The sequence below is a fragment of the Choloepus didactylus genome, chromosome 1 (assembly GCF_015220235.1).
Source record: "Choloepus didactylus isolate mChoDid1 chromosome 1, mChoDid1.pri, whole genome shotgun sequence".
In the NCBI taxonomy this organism is placed as follows: Eukaryota; Metazoa; Chordata; class Mammalia; order Pilosa; family Megalonychidae; genus Choloepus; species Choloepus didactylus.
The window spans coordinates 202041539-202068125 of NC_051307.1; the positions used below are offsets into that span (position 1 = coordinate 202041539).

Consider the following 26587-nt stretch of genomic DNA (forward strand, 5'->3'; position numbering starts at 1 on the left):
GTAAGGGAATCTGCTGGGCGGTGTGAGCACCCCATGAAGGGAAGTCCCAAGCAAGGATCAAATTGGTTGGAATGGGATGGGGGAAGGGAAGCCTTCAAGCCAGGATCTCTGCAGTATGTAACTAGCCTTGGCACCACCATTACTGCACAGGCCCTGGACTCCAACTACCAGCCCCTGAGCCTCATCCTGAAGGCTCTCTCTCTGGTCTCTGGGAAGGTTTTGCACATACCTTGGATAGGCCAGAAGTCAGGCAGGCCAGAGAATTAATGTCCCGAAGCTGCTCTCAACCCATGACTGATGAGGATTTGAGAATGAGTAACTCAGTTCCCCTTGCTTTTGGGAGAAGCAATAACCCATGTTCTACACTGGCTCCTATTGTTCCCAGCAGGATTTGGCCCCAGTTACCCATAAAAGTAACTTGCTTGACGACATACCCTTTACTGGCTGCTTTCCCTGTCTCCTTGCCACTCCTCTGCTAGTTCTTATTGTTGTCATCTCCCACATTAACTACATGCACTTGTATTTTTGTTTACATGTCTGCTTCTGGGGAAACCAAGACTGTCCATGAAAGGGGGACAAGGCAGTGAGCAGACACAGAAAACCACAAGGACCTTACTTCTCACAAGTAACCATTGACCTGTAAGAATGTGTCCCCAAATTGCAGACTCAGCAAGTAGTCTGAATTCTTAGAGGATAAGCTGGGCTAGTGACCGGGACTGAGTCTGGTAGGATCATGCTACACCAACTTGCTCTTGCTTGACCCGAGTTGGTTATAGGCCCACCCAAGATCCTGAAGATGGCAGTCACAAAGTACTTTGTGACACCAGAGTAGCCAAGGACTTTAGACTTCTGGCCTGGGACTCTTAAGCTTATCCCCTGCTCAGGGCTACTCCTTCTCCACTGTTATCCCCACCGCCCTTCCTCCTCAGGCAAGTGGAAAGGCCTGTCAGACGCTGAGGTTAACGCAGTCTACACCGTCACCCCTGTTAGCCTCAATGTGCACCATGGGACCGACTCCGCTCTACTCTGTGCCAGGAGGGGGAGGAGGGTCGGCCCCCACCAGATCACGCCCCAAGAGACCTCCAAGGGGCGTCGCCGCGAAGCCCGCCGTTTGGCTGTTCGGAGCTTAGCTGTTGTGGGTTGGCTCCAGCCCCTCTTGCCCCCAAGTTCGGTGGGCGGGCTCTGTTGCCCGCGCTCACAAGCTGAATCCAGCAGTGTAGAACAGACCCCCTGAGTACACGTGTTGCACCGCTTCCCGCTGCCTCATTTCTGCCCCCGCCCGAAGTCAGACCCCAAATCCGGGGCAATCCCAGTGTCCCTATGTCCGTCTGTCTGTCCACCCATTTGCTTGTGACCGTGAGTCGGCGCGCCCTGCTCCAGCCGCGGCAGGTGCAGGGTTAAGACGGGAGGCGGTTTCCTCGAGTCGGGGGTGGGGGCGAGGGGCGGATCCGCTCCAACCCCGCCCCGCGCCGGAGCGGAGCGGAGCGGGAGCCCAGCGGGAGCCCGGCCGCAGCCCCAGCCGGAACCGGTGCCAGCAGAGCCGGAAGAGCGGACCCCGCGCCTTGGCGGCGCCTGATCCCTGTCGGGTGAGTACTGCGGAAGTCGCACTCAGGGTAAGTTTGGGGCGCGGGGCGCAGAGCTCCGAGCGCTCTTGTCCGGACCCGCCCTCCCACCCCGGCGAGCGGGATGCGAAGTTTGGGGCCAGGAGGCCCTTGAGTCAGGGATCCCAGGAGTGTGGTCCCTGCGGGAAAGGGAAGGCTGGGAACTCGGACATCAGGGGTTAGGGGGACCCATTGGTCCAGCTACCCATTCCTGATGGAAGCACCCTGTACCCTGGGACCCTAGAGTCACATGATAATGGGATCCCAGACTCCCCTTACCCCCAGTTCTATAGACCAAGGAATCTGGCTTTTGGGGGCTGGAAATGGGCAAACCCTCAAGCGTAGACCTCAAGGAGGGAGTGTGGGACCCTGGTATACAGCCCCCCAGTACTATACTCCTCTGGGACCCTGGACTTTTGGTGGTGGGAATGGGTTAACGGTGTAGAATGGCTCCCAAGGGGGTTGGTAAGGCTACCTTGGAGACTGGCTCCTGAAAGCAGGTGGGAGACCCTGATGACTGGATCCCAGGCTGCCCAGGACCCTGAAAGCCAGTGAGGGGGAGGGTACAGGATGACTCCATTCATGCAGGGTCAAAGTAAGGGTTGTTGAGGGAATCCCAATCACCTAACTTCCTATCTAGACCCAAATTTGGCCTTGCCAAGGAACTCCTCAGTGAGGGCAGGGTGTGGGGATGGCTGGGTATCTGGGAGTCTGCCCTCCTTCCTGCTCTAGGAGGGCCTCAAAAATGATACAGTAGCCAGAGAGGGTGGGTCCTTGCCCTGCCCTATCTCCAGCTATAGGCTACTATTTGTTCTACTAGGGAGTGGTCAGTGGCCCTGACCCTTTGTTTTCCCTCTCCTCCAGGTGAAGGGAAGGTCCCTGGACTGGCCAGACGTCCCCTTGCAGCCTGGCAGAGTCAAGATGAGGCCCCATCATGCCCCCCAATGAGGCCTCCAGCCTTAGCAAATAGCATGACCCAACACTGGCAGTGAACACAATGGCTACAGGAGGTGGCCGGGCTTTTGCTTGGCAGGTGTTCCCCCCCATGCCCACCTGCCGGGTGTATGGCACAGTGGCCTACCAGGACAGGCACCTGCTGGTATTGGGGGGCTGTGGCCGGGCTGGACTGCCTCTGGACACTGCCGAGATACTGGACCTGGCCTCACACACATGGCTGGCACTGACACCACTGCCCACTGCCCGGGCTGGGGCTGCTGCCGCAGTGCTAGGCAAGCAAGTGCTAGTGGTGGGTGGCGTGGATGAGGGCCAGAGCCCGGTAGCTGCTGTGGAGGCCTTCCTGACTGACGAGGGCCGCTGGGAGCGTCGGGCCACCCTCCCTCAAGCAGCCATGGGGGTTGCAACTGTGGAGAGAGGTGAGTGGCCCCAGGTTTGGGGCCTGGGGTGAACTCAGCCAGCCTTACAAGGAAAGTCCTTCGGGTATCCCAACACCCTCCATTCTTTCCTGACTTGGTCCCTTATCCTGAGAGATTGGACAAGAGCTGTAATTTTTGCCTGAGTGCCCTGGATATAGCCTTGCTTCCTGTACCCTCCATGGCAGTCTTCTCTCAAATGCCTTTTCTGGCTGTGAGGTAAGGGGTGGAGACAGGGTGGCCCCCAGGATTATGGAAGGTCCCAGCCACCTCCCCATCCTTTTCCTTGTCTGTAGAAGACAAGGGGTCAAAGTGGCCTGGTGACTCCCACTGTTATAACTAGTCCTGAGTAGTAGAGGGGGAGCAAGGCCCAGCAAGGGCTCATACCCCACATCCACCCCTGCACACACCTGGAGCCTGAGTTGAACCAAGCTGGCCTGGGAATAATTGCCATGGAAACCCCAGGCTAACTGACCCATTTTCCCAAGACCCCTAGAAGTACGCCCAGCTGACCCTGAGGGCCTAACACAGAGCAAGAACCTACTCTAGGGAAAGCGCATGGTGCAGGGGTACTGGCAGGAATCGAGGGACAGGAGGCATATAGCCTGTAGTCCCCACCCTGCAGGTGCCCAGCCAGTCCCAAGCCCCTCTCCCAGGCCCCTGGCTGATCCCCAGAACCTCCTCTCCAGACTGAGCTCCATGTTCCATATTGAGCAGAACCCAGTATGCTCCCCCCTCCTGACTTAAATTGCCCTCCTCCCACTAGGGGACCTCCCACCTTGTGGCCTCTCAGTCTGACCACTGGTCCAGGCCAGCCCCGTTTGGATGCCAGACTCGGTTGCCATAGCATCTCCAGGGAGACCGAGCCAGATTATAATTAGATCGTCTGCCTCCTGCTCCTCACTCGGCGAGGCCCTGGCCAGAGCGGGAATCCCAGCTCTCCCATCCCCCACTTTATGTGAGCAGCAGGCTTTTGCTGCTAGAGAGGGGTGCCACAAACACCTGGGTTCCTAGCCACCCCTAGGCCTGACCAGAGTAGCTGTCAAGGTGGGAGTGCCCTGGCCAGGCCTAGGGTATAGTCTGAACCATTCTTTTCTATGCAGATGGTATGGTGTATGCTCTGGGAGGAATGGGCCCTGACACGGCTCCCCAGGCCCAAGTACGGGTGTATGAACCTCGCCGGGACTGCTGGCTTTCGCTACCCTCCATGCCCACGCCCTGCTATGGGGCCTCCACCTTCTTGCATGGGAACAAGATCTATGTCCTGGGTAAGGGCCTGGGGGCTGTGGGCAAGGGGCTTAGATCCCAGAAGTCCCTATCACTATAGGTTGGGTGGGGTAGAGATCAGACTCTGCCTGGGATGGCCAGACAAGAGCAGCTTTGTTGGGGTAAACCAGGCCTGCTCTGAGGTCCTGACCTTTAGTGACCCTGCTGGGGGTTAGAAAACCAAACACCACTGCCTGAGGTTTTGCAGGGTGGATGATCCATGTTACCATGTGCATACAACTGTGTGTGGGAGGCTGGGGTGGGCAGTGGTGAATGCTCAGCAACCTGGCTAGTGAGGAGCTTGCCAGGCCCCCCAGGCTCTCTCCCAGGTCCCCCAATTCCATTGGCAGGGGGCCGCCAGGGCAAGCTCCCAGTGACTGCTTTTGAGGCCTTTGATCTGGAGGCCTGTACCTGGACCCGACACCCCAGCCTGCCCAGCCGCCGGGCCTTTGCTGGCTGTGCCATGGCCGAAGGCAGCATCTTTAGCCTGGGCGGCCTGCAGCAGCCAGGGCCCCACAATTTCTACTCCCGGCCGCATTTTGTCAGCACTGTGGAGATGTTCAACCTCGAGCATGGTGAGCAGCGGCTGTCCTGGGTTGTCCTCCCACTCTCTGTGGGTTGGCGAGGTGCATTGTATGTGTATGGACTAGATCTGACCTCCCCTCTCCTGCAGGGTCCTGGACGAAGCTGCCCCGCAGTCTGCGCATGAGGGATAAGAGGGCTGACTTTGTGGTTGGCTCCCTTGGGGGCCACATCGTGGCCATTGGGGGCCTTGGTGAGTCTCTGTGCAGCTAGGGAAAAAGGGGGGCCCAGGACAAGGAGGCAGCTTGAGTATCACCTCCTGCCTTCTCCAGGCTCTACCAGGGTCAGGACTTTGTGAGCTTCCGTTCCCTACCCATGAAGCAGGTTGGGTGTGGTCTGCCTGGCCCAGCTTTCAGATTGTTCCCTGATGCTTGACTGAGGGCCCTACGAGACAAGACCAGGACAAATGACTGCTGAATGTATGGCTTAGCAGACAAATAGAAACATGAATGAGTAAATGATTGAATGAATCAGCAATGAATGGGGGCAATGAGGAACAAGACACTGATAGCCCATCCTGGGCTGATGCCTTTTAGAGTTATCCTTTGGGCTATGAGAATGAAAGAGCCTGGAGTTCCTACAGTCTGTGCCCTTTACAATGTGCTGTCTCCTTCCTGCAGGAAACCAGCCATGCCCTCTAGACTCCGTGGAGGGCTTCAGCCTTGCACGACGGCGCTGGGAGGCACTGCCCACCATGCCCACAGCCCGCTGCTCATGCTCCAGCCTACAGGCTGGGCCCCGGCTGTTTGTAATTGGGGGTGTGGCCCAGGGCCCCAGCCAAGCTGTGGAGGCACTGTGCCTACGTGATGGGGTCTGAAGGCCCAGTGGGACCAGTGCACTGGACAGCTCAGTGCCAGAGGCAGTTGTCTGTGGCTCCTTTTGCTGCTGAGGAAAACTCACTGTGGCTCTGTAGGATGACGGAGGCACAGGGGTGGGCACTTGAGGCACTGCTTGGGGGGTCCTGCGTCTTTAGCACATGCCACATATATGCTCACACTCACTATTACCACCATTCCTTCACAGACCACACATAGCTCCACTCTTGTCCTGGAGCCTACTGGGCCCTCTGTCTAGCCCGGGAGCACAGGGAGGTGGGGGGAGAGTGGGCCTCATATCCCACAGGGTCAATGCCCACTTGGAGTTGACCAGGCCCAATCTAATGGCCATTCCTGAAAAATCCTAACTGCCAGCCTGCACTGACCCAGAAAAGTTCAGAGAGGATGGGGAACACAGAGAGAATGGAAGAGAGGATGCAGGAACTTCCAGAGGGCCAGAGGAATGCTGCTTTGGGCTCTCTGCACTGCTGGATGTGTGACCCTGGGCTATTCATTTCACCTCTCTGTGCCTCAGCATCCTCATCTGTAAATGGGGATCTCTGAAACTTTCCTGCCCTACCTACCTCACAGGGCTGTTGTGAGGACCCAGGGAGTTTGAATGTGGAAGTAAACGTGCTGCTAAAATCTGGCGTTTGGCCCCTGGTGTGTACTCCCATGTTGCCCCTCCAGCCTCTGGACCTCCTTCAGGGGCCTCAGTTCTCTCAGGGATGAGGGCCCAAAAGGAGCCTCTTGGATCTGGCCTCTGTCCCCAAAGTGACCTGGTGCCTAACCCTGTCTAGACCCCTTCTCCTTTGGTGATGTGGGATGATGGCCCTCCTCCACTGCTTTGGGTCATAGGACAACCAAAGCGCAGAAAAAACTGACAAAAAGCAGTGCCACTAGCCAGGGTCAGGACGACCTCCATATCCAAGTTATGTAGAGTCTCCCTAAGGCCTCTGTTGCTTCCATAGGGAGGGGTAGTCCAGTGGAGGCTGTGGCCAGGGCTACCTCCCTCTGTCCCAGTTGTGGAGGAACCATTATTTGGGTAGGGCTGTGGCCATCCACTAGATTCCTCTACGGCAGCAACCTCCCAGAGGAAGCTGCCAACCCTTGCCACCTCCTCCAGCCTTTGCTGCCCATGAGCAGATTTCCCTACAGCTCTTTGGGTATAAGGCACTCACAGCTGGGGTTGCTATAGAAACAGAGGAGTATTTGGGGCCCCAGTGCCCACCTGCTGTGGTAATGGTGACCCTCCTGAGCCCTCATCCTGCAGGCCTCACCTCTTCTCGGCAGTAGGGCTCTCAGGAAAGCACCTCCCTTGCCCAGAATATAGGTGTTATGGGAGTTAGGCTCAGGGCTTGGCAGTGCCCCACTGCTCTCAGGCCTCTCAGACCTGTGTCAGCTATCCTTGTTTAATGTTCTGGACCAATTTAGACACTCAGAGACCCCAGCATGAAGGTAGTGCTGCAGCAGCTTAGGTCTTGGGGTTCCTGGGAGGTCAGGCAGTGTGTCCGTGACTGAGGCCTCCAGCCCCAATTTGTCACTACCATAGAGGCCACCTCGGAATGGCTGGCAGAAGTTCTGCTGGTAGGTGGTGCTGGCACGGGCAGGCTGGATCTGCACGAAGTGGACAAGGCGCTGGGGGAGGCTACTGAGTTCTGAGACTGACCGGAAATCAGACTGGTAGGAGGATTCGAGGGGCCTCTGCTGGCGTAACTTCAGCTCACAGGGTGCCCAGCGCAGGAAGGTGTGCCGCTGCCCCAGACGCTCCAGGTCTTTCCGCCTCCCGATGCCCTGCAGCAGGCAGTAGGGGCCCTCCTCAACGGTATGGGCCCTTGGCCCACAGTCCTGGTATGAGGCACCTCCTTGGGCCCTACCCAATCCCAAGCCTGCCTGGTGATGCCCAGCCTGCACCTGGCCTCATTGGCCTGGGGCCCAGTTTCCCTTATCCTGGCATGCCTCCCCACCCTACCTTCCATCCCAGAATAAGGCCCCCAGAAAGTGAGTGGCCCTGGAATCTTTACATGTTATCAGGCAAAGTGGCAGGGGAAACCAAAGAGAGGTGCCTCAGTTTGGTGAATGGGCTGTTACCAGAGGATAGAGGTTGTCTGAAAGACAACTACCCATCTGCCTATATAAGAAGTCCCCCCATTGTCTTATCCCCTCTGCTCTACCCTCTGTTCTGTCCTTGACATCAGCCTTGGATAGGGGCCTATCCTCTTCCCTTCCTCCTTCCAGCACTTACTTTGTCGTAGGATGTACGATTGTCATGCTTGGAGAAGAAATGTTGCTGCGCTGGCTCCTTGAAACACAGTGAGAAAAAGGTGAATGGGAAGCATGATGCTTACCTATCCACCCACCCACCCACCCATGATTTTACCTCAGGGCCTAGTTGTGCAGGGAAGCTGCCAGCAGCCACTACCCCTAAGCTGCTAAAATGTTAACACCATGAAAGGGCAGAGACAAAGCAACACCTCACTTCTGGGATACCTTGTTCTGGAACTTGCCCTTAAAGCAGAACACCCAGGACTCATGCTTCAGTCCTCTCCTCCTCTGTCCACACTCACTCCCTCATAGCATGCCCAAAGCTCTTGACCCTACAATGCCATCTGGAAACTGTAATTTCTGACTCTAGCTGGAGCTGTCTTCAGAACTCTGGACTTAATAGTCAACTGCTGACTCCACATCTCCAGGTCGATGTCTAAAGAGCATCTCCAAACATGTGACTGAGCTCTGGATCATATCCCAAACTCACTCTACCTATAGTCTCTCCAAGCTCAGGCTATGGCCACTCTATCCTGCCAAACACCTCATAGTACCCCTTGACTGTTTTCTTTCCCATCCCACATCCAATGTGCCAGGAAATTCTGTTCATGCTTCCTTCAAAATGTACCCAAGATCAGGCTCCTCACACCATGCTTACTGCTTCCCTTGGTCCAAGCCACCTTCCTCTCTTGCCTAAATTATTGCAAGAGCTTCCCACTTGTATCCCTGCTTCCAAGCTTGTGCCCCTACAGTCTATTATCCTCTTGGCAGCAAGAATAATTCTTTTAATACAGAAATCAGATCATGTCCAGAAGTCCAAATGGTGTTTGCTGAAAATTCACAACAGTTCATGTTTTTAAAAGCCAAAGTCATTATAGTTGCCCCTGAGACCCACGTAATATCTGTCCCTCTGAGCAGCCATGCTAGTCTTACTGCTCCTCAAACACACAAAGTACTCCCATTTCAGACCTTTGCACTGCCTTTTCCTTTTTCCTGGGACTCTTTCCTCAGCTGGCCATGAGCCCCTCTCACCTCCCTCTTGGGAAGCCTTCCTTGAGCACTACACCAATAGTCCCATCACCTCGACTCTGCTTTATTTTTGTCCCATAGAATTTTTCACCTTCTTGTATACTGTATGATTATATATATGATGTTGCTTACCATCTGATGTCTCCCCACTAGAACATAAGCTCCTTGTGGGTAAAAGTTATTGTCAGTCTTGGTCACATCCTTAACTCCAGCACTGAGAACAGTGCCTGGTACTGGCTCAATAAATGTCTGCTATTAAGTCAATGAAAAGGAACAGAAGACTGTGGTCTCGGGGCATTTTCTCTGGCGAAGTTGGAGCCAGAGAGCTATGCCCCATCCTCAGGCAGAGAAAGGCCACCTCAGGCTCCCAGACCGAAACAAAAATCTCTCCTAAGACCTTCTTCCTTCTGTGCCTGGTCTCTGCCTCCAGAGCTACTCCCTCCCCCAACTTGGCCTTTACTGCTGCAGACCCCAGTGGTCTGATTCTAGAGCCCATTGTATATGGTGATTTCAGGCTTGGGGTTGGGGGCATAAGCATTGGCCAACAACAGGTTCCCAGATAAAATGCAGGGGCTGGCCCCATTCCAGACCCCAAACCAGAATCTTCAGGATGGGGCCTGTGATATGCATCTTTAACAAGCTCCCCTCATGGAACCTCCTGCCTTAGAGAGACCCTCTAATCAGACTGAAAGCTCTACAAAGGTGTGAGCCTGTGGGAAGCCAGCCAGCCTTACCTTTCATTCCTCATAAAGTAAGCTGACACAATGGGGATTAAAAACCCATGGCCCTTTTAGAAAAAAACATAAGAGAAAATCTTCAGAATCTAGAGCTAGGCAAAGACTTCTTAGACTTGATACCAAAAGCAAGAGCCATAAAAGAAAAAATTGATAAATTGTACCTCATCAAAATTAAAAACTCTTATTCTACGAAAGTCCACATGAAGAGATGAAAAGACAAGTTACAGACTAGGAGAAAATATTTGTAAACCACCTATCCATCAAAGGATTAGTATCTAGAATATATAAAGTACTCTCAAAACTCAACAATAAAATGACAAATGATCCAAATAGAAAATAGGCAAACAACATGAACACATATTTCACCAAAGAAGATATACACATGACAAATAACACAAGAAAAGATATTCAACATCATTAATCATTAGGGAAATGCAAATTTAAAACCACAATGAGATAGCACTACATGCCTATCAAAATATCTAAAATAAAAAGTAATGTCAATACCAAACATTGGTGAGAATGTAGAGAAATTGGATCATTCATACATTGCTGATGAGAATGTGAAATAGTATAGCCCCTCTGGAAAACAATTTGATGGTTTTTTTTAAAAAACTAAACACGCAACTACCACATGACCAAGCAATTTCACACCTAGGATTTATCCCAGAGAAATGAAAACTTATGCTCACGCAAAAACCTATACACAAATGTTCATAGCAACTTCATTTGTAAGAGCCCAAAACTGGAATCAGTCCAGATGTCTTTCAGTAGGTGAATGGTTAAACAAACTGGTACATATATACCATGACATATGACTCAGTAATAAAAAGGAACAAACTATTGATACATGCAACTTGGTGAATCTCTAGGAAATTATGCTGAGCGAAAAAAGCCAATCCCCAAAGGTTACATACTGTATTATTCCATTTATATAACATTTTTGAAATGACAAAATTTTGGAAATGGAGGACAGCCTGGTTGCCAGGATTAGGGATGGAGGATGAGAGGGAAGAAGGTGTGGTTTTAAAAGGGCAACACCAGGGATCCTTGGGATGTTGGTCAGTATCTTGCCTGTGGTAGTGGATACAAAATACAAATCTACACAGGCAATAAAATTGTATTGAACTTAATACATAAGTGAGTATGAGTAAAACTGAGGATATCTCGGTAAGATAAGTAGACTATCCTGGTTGTGATATTATACTAGAGTTTAGAAAAATGTTACCATTGGGGGAAACTGGACAAAGTGTAGATGAGATCTCTCTGTATTATTTATTACAACTACATACAAATCTACAATTATCCCAGTAAAGTTTCAATTAAAAAAAAAAGACAAAAAATCTGCAGCCTGGGGCAAGTTCCCCTTGACCCCTAAATTCCCCCCCCCATCTCTTTCCTGAGTTACAGAATTGTACACAGTTCTAGAACGAGGACCTCCATTGTAGGAGGTGGCTCAAAACTTGGAAACTCACTATTCTTACAGTGGCAGGACAATCTATTGACTCCCACTGACTCAAGTTTTGTTCTTACAACTGTGGGAACCTCATGAGAAGTGCAGTCATTTTCTTTCCACCCAGGCAATGCTGGGTTTTCTTGCCCCTGAGAATTATCACTTGCATCTTTGTTTCTTAACCATCCAGGTCTCCTTTTCCCTGGAGGTAGCAAAACTCATGGTCCCTGGGCAGGTGGGGCTAGGGCTGGGATTCCAGCTGGAGGCCTTGGAGGAGACCTAGGTTTCCTGGGAGTGTGCCACACCTTTGTGTGGGAGGGCTGACAGTACCCCCGAAAGCTGGGTGGTCTATAGTGAGTGGGTATCAAGAGAGAACCTCTGTGGCAGATTGTGGCATGGAGCAGCAGCAGGGGCACAGCCATCATGGCACCACTGATAAAGGACCTGCCACCAGCCAAGAACCCTAGGAACTCTTGCCTGACCTTAGAAACAAACAGGACCAGAATTACATTTCCCAAGAGTCAGGCAGAAAAAGGCTAGAAACAGATGAATCTGGTTTAGAAGGAAACAAACAAACAAACAAAAATCACACCAGAATCCTGAGCATTGTCCTGCCACTAAATGTCATGAACAAAATTTTTACCTGCCCCAAACTAAAGGAAATTGGATGCCACATCTTGGAAAGATTTTCAACAACAATAGCTGGAATCTTCCAGCTGAAACCTGGTACCTCTCAGCTAATAAGAAAATAAAATGTGCACCCTCCCTGAGCAGTCCCATTAATTATAACAGCTTTAGGCCTAGAAAGAGCCATGAGGCTTGACATTTATGCAATCTGATCTCCGACCACACAGTTCCTGCTGCTTGGGGCTGCTGATAATTGCAGCAAGTCCTCACTTCCTTTGGCAACCAAACATTTCCCCTACTCTGGTCCTGGGGGACAGGTTTAACAGATTGAGATGTTCTGGTCTCTGGAATGAGAGCTGCCACTGAGGGCTACTACAAAGCAGGAAAACCTCCTTCACTATCCAGGCCCCATCACCTTTGAAGGGCAGTCTGGAACTGCATTTGGGCCTAGTTTGGCTGGCCATGGCAGGACAGCCCTTCCAACTGGAATGCTAAGGAAGTTCAGACCTTGAAGCATGGCAGCCTCTAGGACCTGCTCTGGGCCTGGGAAAGCAATTCCTGGAGGGAGGAAATGGCAGCTCAAGTTGGAGCTACCTAAGTTGATTCCAATGTGCAGCTGAATTTGAGAATGTATGCCCTAAAGGAATTCTGTTCAGATGAAGAGCAAATGCAAAGGTTCCAAGGCAGTGATGAGCTTGATGTTTACCAAGGCTAGACCAAAAGGGGAGAGACTGGGAAACATGAAGCTGAAGTTGTGTTCTGGACACACTTCAAGATCCTTTTCCGCCCTCCTCCACCCTGCTCTTGCCTGGGTGATGAGTGCACTTATCACCAGGCACCTTTCCCTCTGGCCATGGGGGAGCACTGGGACAGAGGGAGGGGAGAGGTTGGGAGGAGGCAATCTTTTTCCCGGTTCCCTCCCAGGCCAGCCCCCACCTGCCTAAGCCCCCCCACTCAGGGTCACTGGTCCTCTTAGGTTGACCCTTACCACACAACTCTCTCTCCTTCTGGGTTCTAGGAGTCATACCTGCCCCTTGTCCCTTCAGGCCTAGGGGTACTGATTACTTGGCTGTTACCAAACTCAAGAGACTACCTTTCCCTGAGGCATTCACATCCACTCTTGTGGACTTTCCTAGGTTCTCCTGTTTTAAGTGTGCTTTTTACTGTTTGGGCCCTGGACTGATGCATAGTGATTCCAGGTCTCCTTGTCCCCAGGCCTGGAAGTAGTGGAGGGCCTGGGGCTCTGTATCCCTCCTCCTTTCCTCTGGGAGCCTTTTCCAATCACTCTGGGCCTTCTCTGCTATCAATCCTTTCCAGTCCAACCTGGTCAGGCATGCAGGTGGGTACCCAGCCAACTTCTGACCTACTTCCCTGACATAAGGAGGCTTCCTGCCCATTCCCAATCCCCCGGACTGCAAGGCTGGCCATGGGCTGGACCATGATCTTTCATGGCATCAAGGAATCTGAGGATGAGGGAAGTTTCTGGCAAAGCTCAAGGCTTACTTTCTGGGTCTGGAGGCTCTCTCCCCATGGCAACCCACCCCACCCAGACCTTGACTCTTCCTCTGCCAGCCGGAAGGGGTATAGAGGCAAGACTGCCCAGCCTGGCACCAGCTCCTCCCCACCCCGGCACCAGCTCCTCCCCACCCCATCTGCAGGGGGAAAGCTCTGACATTTCAGGGAAGCTGGGCCAGGCTCCACCCCTGTGCCTGGGTAGACAGACCCCATTTGTCAGTCAGACTGTGGAAGGGCTGGGGATGATGCTCTGGGGCCTGAGAAAAGTAGGAGCTGGTCCAGCCACCCCAGCTGCCTCCTGGGCCACCTCCTACCTGACACCGCTGCAGGAACACTGCTGGAGGCTGGGGCTTGGCTGCAAGGCGGTATTCTTGAGCACTTTCACCCTTGAATTGGCCTTGATAGTGTCCATAGAAGCCATTGTTGTGCTGTAACAGGACAGGCATGAGGGTGAGCCCACCCACACCTCCATTTTGAATCCCAGACCTCAGGGTCCCTAAATGAGCTGTCCAGAGAATCCAGGCTAAAAATCCCTCCAAGGAGGTCCTGACAGAATAGAAAAAATCTAAGGAGGGATACACTGAGCGAGGGGTTGGTAGAGAGTTGTCTAAATCCATGTTTGGGCCAGTTGGCTTTAGCTGTGACCTCCCAGACCCACCTGGGAAATCTACTGTGTTCCTGTGTGGGGGGAAAGGATAACATTCATTGATTCATTCATTCTTTAATAAGGGCAGGCTTAGTGTGTGCTGGGGAGAGAGCAATGAAAAGACAGAAAGGAGAGCTGTGGTCCTATGAACCTTCCCTCTGGTGAGGGAGTTAGATGCAATGAAGAGGGTCAGGGAAGAAATAACCTGGTGACTAGACAGAGAACAGGGACACCCCTCTGGACCTGACGATGGGGGTGGGACCTGAAGGCAAGAAGGAGTCAGTCATGTGAGGAGCAATAAAAGAAAATTCTAAGTGGTGGGAACTAAAGGGCAAAGGCTCAGAGGCCAGAAAGAGAGAGTTGTGTTAGAAGAACAAGAAAGAAGCCCCTTGGCTAAATGATTATGAGCAAGCTGGGAAGAGATGTGAGATGAGGTCAGAGAGGAGAAGGGCCTAGAACAGGTCAGGAATATGGATTCCTTTCTAAAAACAAGGGGATACTTTTCGGTAAAGGAGAGAGTCAAACAGGCTCTCAGTTGGGGAGCAGGGATCCAAGTTTTGAGGGCAGGGCAGGTGCCCAGTGGCATGGTCCCTCCCTGAGGAGTCTGAGAGGAAATTTCTTTTGTTCCTTCCCCCAGGGCTAGTAGCAGGTCAGAGGTCCCTGAAGAGCAAGGGTTGAATGGAGCCGTCTTCTGCGTCCACTGACAAAGTTGTGAACATATTTGATACATATCCTGCTGTTTTGGGACAAGAGGGCACCCTCTGAAACTGGGACACACAAGCAAAGGATGAACTTTCCAAAGGAGTACTTTACCAACAGGGACATTCTGAAGAAAATTTCAGAAAGAGGCACTATCAGAAGACAGAAATGAGCAACTATCAGAGGTCTAAGAAGGTGCTGGACTGTGCTGATGTTGTTAGGCAGACATCCCGTGGATGACCTTGTCTGGCCAGGGGACCCCTATGTCTCAACCACTTTTTCCTTAGTGTCCCTGGAGAGGGTAGGTGAATCTGGTCCTCCTTGGTCATATCCCTGAGCAGAGGGAACCTGTTCCAAGCCTGGCCTCCAGCCATCACAGTGGGCTCAACGGAATTGGGAAGCCCCATGTCTGTTCGTCCCACTGAAGGTTCGGGTCACCCTACTTGTCTGGCCATCCTCTACCATCTGTCAAACACTGCTTACTGTCTGTTCATTTAACCTTTACTGTGTTTCAGGCCCAGGGTGTGTATGGAAAACACAGATGGAGTAAAACACTTCCTTTGCCCTTAAGGTGTTCCCAGACCAAAGAGTTCAACTCTGTAAGTTTGAGGGGATCAAACAAAGGAAAGGATTAGGAGTTCAGTCAGCTGATGAGGGGGAGAGGTGTAAGGCAGACTGGACAGTCTCCAGTGGTGACCTCAGGGTGGTGAAGGGGGAGTGGGTGTCCCAGGGTCTTCCACTAGCTGGATGAAACCCTTCTCATTTCACCCTCATGGCACACTCAAATTTCAGTCACGGTCCTAGGGCCGGGAGCCAGGATTAATTGGAAGGTAAACTCTTACCCAGGAGCCTGCTAAAGCACTTTGCATCTTTCCAGGAAAAGAGTGGAAAAAGCAAACTTTCCTCTTGTCTTTTTGAGGCTACATCTGAGAAAGGAGAATTTCAGAAGGTCAACTTCTTGTTGCTTAGTAACAACCGGAGGTTATGACTGCACAATGCTGCTGATTGTTGAGTCAGTGCCCAGCTTGCTGCTCTGTTTCTACCTCTCCAGGAGAGAGAAATATTCCTCTTGGCATTAACAGCTCAGGAGAGCCCTTATGTATAGAAACATATGGGGCTCCATGATGGAGTCTGGTGGACTTGCAGCCAATAAAATATTAAAGAACACTTTAGAGGCAAATCGTGAATTTTTAAAACTGTGCAGCCATACTGCCGGGGTTGTAAATTTAGAAAGTGTTTCATGGAGTGACAAGAAATTTTAAAGGGGTTGTTGGCTCTTAGGATAAAATTGCTGCTTCAGAATAAGGCTTTGCCAAATTCTTTCTTAGGAGTTTGGGGTGACTTGCAACACTAATCATGGCAGAAAAACATTACAAGTTCCAAATGGAGGAGAGTATAACAGGGGCCATAACTGAGGAGCATGTGAAGATTGATATCACGGTTCCATTCCCAGCTACCCTTGGGTAGATTGTTGCCTCTCTCATTTGTAACACAGTGGTGTGAACAAGTTGTCCCCTTTACAAACCAAAGAAAGGTGGTGATCAGCTTCTAAAAATGTGTCAATAGAAAGTTCAACCACAGGAAACTCTCAGACCCGGCTTTTGTCACTGGCACATGTCCTACTAGCCAGAAATCCAACCCAGTGTAGTTACCTTAGAGTGTTCCTCTCACTTGTACTCAAGAAAGTTCATTGCAGTGTCTACCTGGGGGAGCAATGTAGTAGTCTGGATGTTTACCAAACAGGACAATGAAGAAATTGGACTATAGTTACACAATGAAATAGAACACTGAAATTACTGTGAATGGACTAAGATACTTGAATACATAGAAATGTTAAAAACAAGATGTTGTCAAAAAGTTGTTGAAGAATGCACAAAAATGTTCTGTTTATAAAAAGATACAAACATGTGAAACAATACTGTATTTTCTCCATGGATACACACATATAAACTAAAAGTATAAAGCATGTATAGAAATGATAGTTACCAAATGCAGAAGAGAAGTCACCTGGGGAAGGGAACAAGAAGAATGGGATCATGGAGGACATAGTGGAGTTTCAACTTTATCTGTAATGTTTTTTTTTAAAGCTTTATTTAGGTATAATTAACACAAAGTAAACTGCACATATTGAAAGTGTACATTTGACACCCTTTGATCTATGTATACACCCATGAAACATCACCACAGTCAAGACAGTAAACATATCCAATACCCCCCTGCCCCCCATTTTCTCCTGCCACTTTGTAATCCCTCCCTAGGGCACTCACCTGGCCCAGGCAACCACCAACCTGCCTTCTGCCATTGCAGATTAATTTGCATTTTCTAGAATTTTACATAAATGAAATCATACAGTATGGTATTCTTTTGTGTCTGGCTTCTTTCACTCAGGATAAGTAAAGATTTATTCATGTTGTTGTGCATATCAATCGTTTATTACTTTTGATTGCTGAGTAGTATTCCCTTGTGTGGATATACCACTTCTCTCCTCCTGTTCTCCTGAATCCACACACCAATCCAGTTTTTGCCCCACTCATCCACTGAAACTGCTCCTGACAAGATCACAGATAATTAATTCTCAATCTTCAATTTCCTAGCCTCAGCAGCATTTGACACAGCTGATCTCCTCCTCCTGTTTGAAAGGTGTTCTAGGTGACTGCCAGAGCCCCGCACTCTCCTGGTGTCCCTTCTCCGTCCCTGACCACTCCTGCTCTGGATCATTTGCTGCTTTTTCCTCATCTTCCAGGCATTTCGGGCTCAATCCAATCTCTTTTCCATCTACTCTGGCTCCGTTGCTGAGCTCATTCTGTGTCCAGGCTTTGAAAGCCATCTATAACCCTGGGCGGCCCCCTCCCTACCCCTCAAAACCTGATCCTGAGTCTCTTGGTCTCAGGCCACTCCAGCATCCAGCTGGCCGGCACCTCAAACGATTTCTTGCCTTCTTACCCTCCCCTCAACCCCAACCCCCCATTACTGTGTTCCCTTCCGACCGCAGTGCCTCTCGCCCCAGCTAATTCCCCTGTCCTGCGCTAGCTCTGACCTCCTGTGCCCCAGTCATGCCCTGGCCCATAGCCAGCCGGCCCAGCCCACATGCTGCCCTCAACGGACGGCATGTCGCCGTTTCGCGGGTTCACGGCGTCCTGGCCCCCCGGCGCTGGCTGCCTTGTTCTTGGTGCATCCAGTTGGGAGTGGGTGAAGCATTGTATTAGAGAGTCTAGGCTGGTGAAGGGGTGCCGGGTGGAGTAGGCATGGGCAGCGGGCTGTGGGTGAGGTGATATGAGGGGGTACATGCAGCAGGGAGTATGTGTGCTGGGTATGGGGGCGTGTGGCGTGAAGTAGGCTGCCTGGCCGAGGTCCAAAACGGTGACGGTTAAGACGGTTAGGACGGTTAGGACGGTTAGGACCGTTAGGACCGTTAAGACGGTTAAAACCGTTAGAACTGTCAGCCGCGTGCCGTGGCGGGGGCGGGGCTCCGAGGCGAGGTGGGATCCCCATTGGTTATAACGGGCCCTGGGGGCGGGGCCGCGCATGTTGAGGCGGCCCAGGCGAGAGTAGGAGGCCTCGAGGCCGGGTTCGGACAGCCCCAAGGTCTGGCCCGCGCTGGCCGCCAGAGGTGGGGGCGAGAGGGGTTTGGGCTGGGTGGGCGGGGGTGGTTGGGGAGCCAGGCCGGGCCGTCTGGACGGGTTCAGGATTCCCGGGGCCGTCGTGGCGTCCCCTGGGACGCCTGCTTCTCGATTTCAGCCTGGCGCTGGAGTCCCTCTTCGCCCTTTCTTTCCCTGTGGGAGTTCTGGCTCCTGAAGGAGTCTTTACTTCTGCACTTGTCCTTGGAGAGCTGTTTTCTTCGTTGGATTCGCTGGGGGATACGGCCTCCCATCCCGGGTCCCGCCCGGGAGGCTGAAGGAAGAGGGTTGGCCCGGGAGGTCTGGGCGGGAACCCAGAGAAGCCATTTGTCTTTGTTTGTAATATGGAAAATCTCTTGGAGGACTCTAGAAAGGATATCTGAATGATTTAGTCTAGGAGCCCAAAGCGAATCTCAGGATTGTCAAGGAGAGACTGAAGATGCGACACAACAGCTGTTCGCGTTTGGGGCGGGCTTGGCGGAGGCTGGAAGGGCGCGCAGACACAGGGGCAGACCTTCCTTTGCGACCGAGTGGAGGAGTCTCAGGCGCCCTTGGAGCGCCTCACCCCGCGCCTCAGGATTCTCTGAGTTGAAGACGGGCCAGATGGGGGAGGGTCTGTACCCCTCAGGGACCCTCCCCCCACTCCATGTTCCTCCCTTTCCTACCAACCCTGCCAGAGCTGTTTCTGTGGAAATGTTATTTCTTGCATGCACTCAGCCTTTCCTCCCCTTTTATGCTTCCCTTAATAACTTTAGCCTGCCCTTCTCAAGGTTTTTAATGTGTGCATGTCAGTTTGCATTTGCCTTAGAAAATGTTTTCTTCATTGCTTGTGTTGGACTAGCATCTGCAAGGACAGATTCAGGAAGCTGGGTTTTCTGCCCTCTGGGGAAGGTGACATGAAAACAGATAAACCTGAGGCTGAGGACATTGTGCCCCCAAGTCATGGTCAAGATAAGGGTAAAATCATGGAATTCTTTCAACACATTAAAAAACCTCTGACGATTATCAGTTGTGTTCTGGAGCCTGGTGCAGTTATTCTAGACCCAAGCCACAGGCTATATAGTTGTGCTTTCCCCTGTCAGCATAAACAGAAAGAGAAAATGATAAAGGATTTAAGGTGATAATGGCCTTAAATAATGATCTTGATCTAGTAATGTGTATAAAAGTATCTAGATTCTAAATCAAGACTCTAGAAGGAGGGATTTTGGAGGGAAAAAAGAAACTAGGCTATTAAAGAAATAAGTAAACAAAAGGCAGGAATCCTGTATTTACACTACATCTCCTTTATTAAAATATATGATATGTCTGTGCTGGTCTAGGAACTTGACATGTAATAATTGAAAACAAATACGTATTTTTTAATTTGTGGAAATCCACTTGTAACTGTAATGCTAATAATGTTTTGCTCCATTCTTCTAAGTTCCCAAGTTGTTGTTAACTCATTTAACTATTTTCTGAGCATCTATTAATGTGCCAACCACTATTCTAGGTTCTGGGAATATAGCAGTGAACAAAACAGACAAAAATTCCTGCTCTCATAGAGCTTAACATTACATTCTAGTGGGTGTTGCTGTGTGTGCTGAGACTGACAAAACAAGCTAAAATATATTGGTGTTAGATGTAATACATAAAATGTATTAAAATTATGTGCTGTGGAGAAAAACAAAACAGGGAAGAGTGATAGTGATTGTCTAGGGGTTACAATTTTGAATAAGTGATGTTTGAGTGAGCACCTGCCGTGCTGGTATTTGAGGGAGGAATGCACCGGGTTGAGGGAACAGCACTGTGGAGCCCGTAGGAGGCATGGAAGTAGGTATGGAGAGGAGAGAGGCGGGGAGATTTTGGAGGACCCTGTAGGTAATTGTAAGAACTCTGGCTTGTATTTTGAGTAGGGTAAGAGCCAGGAGAGGGTTTGAGCAAATGAGTGTTTTGACTTAGGGTTAGAGTCCCCCTGGCTGTTTCGGGGAGACCGGTTAGGAGACTGTTGCAGTAATCCAGGCTGATGGCGTAGATTAAGGTTGCCAGGTTTAGCAAATAAGAATACAGGACACCCAGTTAAATTTGAATTTCAAGTAAACAAGTTTTTTTTTTAGCACAAGTATGTCCCACGCAATATTTGAAAAATTCAGGTTTAAACTGGGCATCCTTTATTTTCTCTGGCAGCCTTACAAGGGAGTGAGAAATGGTCAGATGCTGGGTATAATTTGAAGGAGTTACTGCAGTATTTGCCGACAGATTTGATGTGAGGGTGTGAGAAAAAGGAATCAAGGAGGACTCTTCAGTTTATGGCCTGAGCAATTGCAGTGATGAAGTTACCCTTAACTGAAATAGGAAAACTATAGGTGGAGAATGTTTAGGGGGAAAGATGAGGATCTGGGCTTTGGACATGTGAGGTTTGAGGTGAATATCAGTCATTCAAGTAGAGATGTCGGGTCAGCAGCTGAGTATAGGAGTCAGGAGTTCAGGGAAGGGTTCTGGGTTGGAAGTAATAAATTTGGGAGTTGTCAGCTCACACAAGGTATTAACTATTGTGGAAAATTTCAAACATTACAAAAGTAGAGAATGGATAAAAGAAATCCAATGTACCAAGTCGTCTCGCTTCAACAGTTATCAACCTAGCGCTAGCCTGGACCCTTTCCCTATTCCAGCGGCCCAACTACATTTGTTTTAAGCAAATCACAGACATTAAGTTATTTTATCCATTTAAAACTTAAGTGTGTATTTAATAAGAGATATGGAGAAAAAATGACTCAATATAAACACACTATTATCATCACACATAACAATTTCTTAATATCACTAAATATCCAATCCATACATTTCCTTGATTGTTTTCTTACAACTCAGTGTCCGAACACACTGTATTTGGCTAATGTGCCTCATAAATCTTTTTTAATCTAGATTCCCACACCTCCTGTTTTTCTTGCCTTTTATATTTTGAAAGAATAGGGTCATTTAAATTGTAGGATTTCCCACTCTCTGGATTGTGCTGATTGTTCCTGTGGTGCTGTTTAACTCCTCCTGTGTTTTCTGTAAACTGGTAGAGCAGAAACTTAATCAGATTAAGACTCGATATTCTTTGGCACAAATACCTCACTGGTGATGCTACGCGCCTCTGGTTGCACCTTATCAGGAGGTACCTGCTGAGTCTGGTGTCTGTCCTGTGACGGAAGAGCCATCACGTGGTCTAGGTATTGCCAGCCTGACCCTTCTAACTTTAAAGTTCCCCTTCGGCCTTTCACCCATGGTTTTAGTAGCCGTGGATGATCATTGCTTAGATCCGTTATTTTCATTAGGGCTGCAAAATGGTAATATTCTGATCCTCTACTTCTGTTTTTATTAGTTGGAATACTTCTATATAAAGAAGAACTTTCATCTGTGTGTTGGTTACTCTGAGGTACAGTTTGTTCTAGAAAGGTAAGAGAAATGATTCTTTCCCTTTATTTACCAGTTTTCAGAATAATGGGTTAATTTCCTGTCCTTCAGTTACCAGTGAGGTTTTTGGGTATAATTATGAATTTAACAGAGAGCTCCTTTAGGTGGCTAACTAGTAGTCTTTGGCCCTAGTAGTCTTTCATAACTTCCCTGCTGTCTCATGCAGCAAGATGTCCTGGGCTGACCTGAGGCGTCTCTGGTCCCAGTCCTGGAACTGGCATTTCTTCAGGAGCCCTGGTTCCTCGTAGTGGGGTGTGGTGCAGCACGCCTGCAAACGGGGTACGAGGAAGGCACATTTCTACCGGTTAGTCATTGTTTCTAAATATTTTCAGTGGACAGAGCTATGAAATATATATTTTTTAATTAGAGAAGTTATGGGTTTATAGAACAATTATGCATAAAATGCAAGATTCTTATTTTCCACCCTATTTTAAATACCTTGCATTAATGTGATATATTTGTTACCATTGATGTAAGCATAATTTTATAATTGTACTATTAATTATAGTCCATGGTTTAAATTAGGGTTCACTGTTTGTCTTGCACAGTTCCATGGATTTTTTTTAAAAATTTTGTTCTAGAGTCATATATACAACCCAACATTTCCCTTTTAACCACATTCAAATATATTTCAATACTGTTAATTGCATTCAGAATCTTGTGCTACCATCACCACCTTCTGTTACCAAATCTTTTCCATCATCTCTAATAGAAACCGTATAGATTTTAAACCTTAACTCCTGGTTCCCTATCCCCACCCCATCCTCTGGTTACCTGTATTCTAGATTCTGACTCTCTGAGTTTGCTTATTATAGTTATTTCATATCTGTGATATCATATAATATTTGTCCTTTTGTGTTTGACTTATTTCACTCAACATGTCTTCAGGGTTCATCCATGTTGTCGCCTGTATCGGAACTTCATTCCTTTTTCTGTCTGAATAATATTCCATTGTGTTATATAACACATTTTGTTTATCCATTCATCAGTTGATGGACATGGGTTGCTTCCATTTTTAGGAAATTGTGAATAATGCCGATATGAACATTGGTCTGCAAATATTGTTGGTGTCGAGTTGTTGACGGTATCCTCTTATAGTCCGTTTTATTTCAGTGGGGTCAGTAGTAATGTCTCCCTTTTCATTTCTGATTTTAGTCATTTGTGTCCTCTCTTTTCTTCATCAATTTAGCTAAAGATTTGTCATTTTACTGTTGATCTTGTCAAACTTTTGTTTTTGTTGATTCTATTAGTTTTTTAATTCTCTATTTCATTTATTTCCTCTCTAATTTTTGTTATTTCCTTCCTTCTGCTGATTTGATTTAATTTGCTCTTCTTTTTCTAGTTCTTTCAGTTTTGAAGCAGGTCTCTGATTTGAAATCTTTCTCTTTTTTTCATGTAAGCATTTAGAGCTATAAATTTCCCTCAGCACTGCCTTTGTATTGTCACATAAGTTTTGGTGTGTTGTATGTTCAATTTCATTTGCCTCAAGGTATTTCCTAATTTCCCTCGTGATTTCCTTTTTAAACCGTTGGCTGTTTAAGAGTGGGTTGTTTTATTTCCACATGTTTGTGAATTTTCCATTTCTCCCTCTATTGTTGATTTCTAGCTTCATTACCTTGTGGTTGGGAAGATACATTGTATGATTTCAATATTTTTGAATTTATTGAGACTTGTTTTATGGACTAAGATATGGCCTATCCTGGAGGATGATCTATGTGAACTAAAGAAGAATGTATATTCTGATGTTGTTCAGTGAGTTGTTCTATACATGTCTGTTAGGTCTAGTTGGTTTAGAGTATTATTTAAGTCTTGTATTGCTTTATTCAACTCCTGTCTGGATGTTCTATCCATTATCCCCCAGTGTGGGTGTTCTATCCACATTACAGTGGTGTATTGAAGTCTCCTACCATTAATGTAGGCCCACAAATTTCTCCCTTAAATTCTGTCAGTTTTAGCTTCATGTATTTTGGGAATCTGAGTTAGGTACATGTATTTTTGTTTTGTTTTGTTTTGTTTTTACAATCCACAAGTCTTTTATTTCTTTTTTGCACCTTTTGTGCCATGAATTCATAGGGAATGGGCTCCAGTAGCTCACGTTCCTTTCCACTGTTTCTCGCAAAGTGTGCTTCTCTGGGTGGAGCAGGCTGGCGCTTCAGTTGTACCCAGGTACCTTTCTCCTTGGCTTCCTTTTTATTCTTAGCATTTTCCTTCACACGCTTCAAGAAGCTATCTCAGCTCTTAGAGTGTTTAATATGCTCAATACGTACATTAATTCTCTTGGCAAGAATCTTGCTCTTCACTTGTTTGTTTACAACGATACCAACAGCATGCTGGGTAACACCGTAGACTCTTCCAGTTCTGCCGTGGTAACATTTGTGAGGCATTCCTTTTTGAACAGTGCCCATTCCCTTGATGTCTACAATACCACCTTTCTTGTAGATTTGCATATATGTGGCCAAAGGAACAACTCCATGTTTTCTAAAAGGCCTAGGAAACATATAGTGGGTGCCTCTCCTCTTTCCCTTTGTGTTCATCATTTTGGCGAGTTACTACTGCAAGATGGAGGAACTGGCCGAAAGGAAGCAGGTAGATGTGTTTTTTTTTTTAATTCAGTTTTATTGATATATATTCACAAACCATACAGTCGTCCATGGTATACAATCAACTGTTCACAGTATGATCATATAGTTATGCGTTCATCACCACAATCTATTTCTGAACATTTTCCTTACATCAGAAAGAATCAGAATAAGAATAAAAAATAAAAGTGAAAAGAGAATACCCAAACCATCCCCCCATCCCACCCTATTTGTCATTTAGTTTTTACTCCCATTTTTCTACTGATTTTTTTTCAATTTTTTAACTTTTGTTTATCAAAAAATTAAAAACAAACAGGCAAACAACAACCAAAAAAACCCCACAACATTTCAAACAAAGCAATGGATTAAGGAAAACAAATAACCTAAAATAACTACTTTGCTTCCAATATGTTCCTACCATACCCCAAGAAAATTAATAAACCATGTCCAAACAGAGGAGTAAGAAAAACAAATAATCTAAAATAACTACATTGCTTCCAACATGTTCCTACCATACCCCAAGAAAATTAACAACCCCTAAGAAAACAAAGGAATAAGAGAAAAAAAAAACCTAAAATAACTCTATTGCTTCCAACATGATCTTCCTATATCCAAGAAAGTTTACAAACCATAATCATTCCTGAGCATTCCCATAACATTGAGATTACCCTCCATAGTTTATCTGTTCTTATTAGATTATCATTCCCCCTCCACTAATTGGTATCTCTAGGTCCCCTACATTCTACAGTATAAAACATTGTACATTTTTCACAGAATTCACATTAGTGGTAACATACAATATCTCTCTTTTTGTGCCTGGCTTATTTTGCTCAGCATTATGTCTTTTTTTTTTTTTTTTTTTTTTTTTTTAATCTTCATTTTATTGAGATATATTCATATACCACGCAGTCATACAAAACAAATCGTACTTTCGATTGTTCACAGTACCATTACATAGTTGTACATTCATCACCCAAATCAATCCCTGACACCTTCATTAGCACACACACAAGAATAACAAGAATAATAATTACAGTGAAAAAGAGCAATTGAAGTAAAAAAGAACACTGGGTACCTTTGTCTGTTTGTTTCCTTCCCCTATTTTTCTACTCATCCATCCATAAACTAGACAAAGTGGAGTGTGGTCCTTATGGCTTTCCCAATCCCCTTGTTACCCCTCATAAGCTACATTTTTATACAACTGTCTTCGAGATTCATGGGTTCTGGGTTGTAGTTTGATAGTTTCAGGTATCCACCACCAGCTACCCCAATTCTTTAGAACCTAAAAAGGGTTGTCTAAAGTGTGCGTAAGAGTGCCCACCAGAGTGACCTCTCGGATCCTTTTGGATTCTCTCTGCCACTGAAGCTTATTTCATTTCCTTTCATATCCCCCTTTTGGTCAAGAAGATGTTCTCCGTCCCACAATGCCAGGTCTACATTCCTCCCCGGGAGTCGTATTCCACGTTGCCAGGGAGATTCACTCCCCTGGGTGTCTGATCCCACGTAGGGGGGAGGGCAGTGATTTCACCTTTCAAGTTGGCTTAGCTAGAGAGACAGGGCCACATCTGAGCAACAAAGAGGCATTCGGGAGGAGGCTCTTAGGCACAACCATAGGGAGGCCTAGCCTCTCCTTTGCAGCAACCGTCTTCCCAAGGGTAAAACCTGTGGTAGAGGGCTCAACCCATCAAACCACCAGTCCCCTATGTCTGTGGTCATGTTAGCAACCATGGAGGTGGGGTAGGCGAATACCCCTGCATTCTCCACAGGTTCCTCAAAGGGGCACTGCATCTTTTTTTTTTTCCTTTTTTTTTTTTTTTTTTAACTTTCCCTTCTTTTTTAAATCAACTGTATGAAAAAAAAGTTAAAAAGAAAACAAACATACAATAAAAGAACATTTTAAAGAGACCATAACAAGGGAGTAAGAAAAAGACAACTAACCTAAGATAACTGCTTAACTTCCAACATGTTCCTACTTTACCCCAAGAAAGTTACCTAGTATAGCAACATTTCTGTGAACTTGCTCCTACTATATCCATCAGAAATTAACAGACCATAGTCATTCCTGGGCATCCCCAGAACATTAAATAGCTTATCTGTTCTTCTTGGATTATTGTTCCCCCTTCCTTAATTGCTCTCTATTGCTAGTTCCCCTACATTCTACATTATAAGCCATTTGTTTTATATTTTTCAAAGTTCACATTAGTGGTAGCATATAATATTTCTCTTTTTGTGCCTGGCTTATTTCGCTTAGCATTATGTCTTCAAGGTTCATCCATGTTGTCATATGTTTCACGAGATCGTTCCTTCTTACTGCCGCGTAGTATTCCATCGTGTGTATATACCACATTTTA

The 26587-nt window shown here is 47.8% G+C and overlaps 2 protein-coding genes and 1 pseudogene across 2 annotated transcripts; 1 reads left to right on the top strand and 2 right to left on the bottom strand.

Annotated features, from left to right (window-relative positions):
• Nucleotides 1–1460: 1460 nt before the first annotated feature.
• On the top strand, nucleotides 1461–6288 carry KLHDC8B (kelch domain containing 8B). Its single transcript, XM_037829061.1, has 6 exons — nucleotides 1461–1586; nucleotides 2466–2974; nucleotides 4075–4239; nucleotides 4588–4812; nucleotides 4911–5012; nucleotides 5440–6288. Exons 2-6 carry the CDS (start codon nucleotides 2599–2601, stop codon nucleotides 5634–5636), a joined length of 1065 nt encoding a protein of 354 aa, XP_037684989.1. The 5' UTR covers nucleotides 1461–1586; nucleotides 2466–2598; the 3' UTR covers nucleotides 5637–6288.
• A 744-nt stretch (nucleotides 6289–7032) lies between these two features.
• C1H3orf84 (chromosome 1 C3orf84 homolog) lies at nucleotides 7033–15474 on the bottom strand. The gene is made up of 4 exons (XM_037829067.1): nucleotides 15448–15474; nucleotides 13575–13688; nucleotides 7880–7936; nucleotides 7033–7449 (listed from the first exon to the last, which is right to left on the bottom strand). Exons 1-4 carry the CDS (start codon nucleotides 15472–15474, stop codon nucleotides 7033–7035), a joined length of 615 nt encoding a protein of 204 aa, XP_037684995.1.
• A 6322-nt stretch (nucleotides 15475–21796) lies between these two features.
• On the bottom strand, nucleotides 21797–24194 carry LOC119526839 (annotated as a pseudogene).
• Between the last annotated feature and the right edge of the window lie 2393 nt (nucleotides 24195–26587).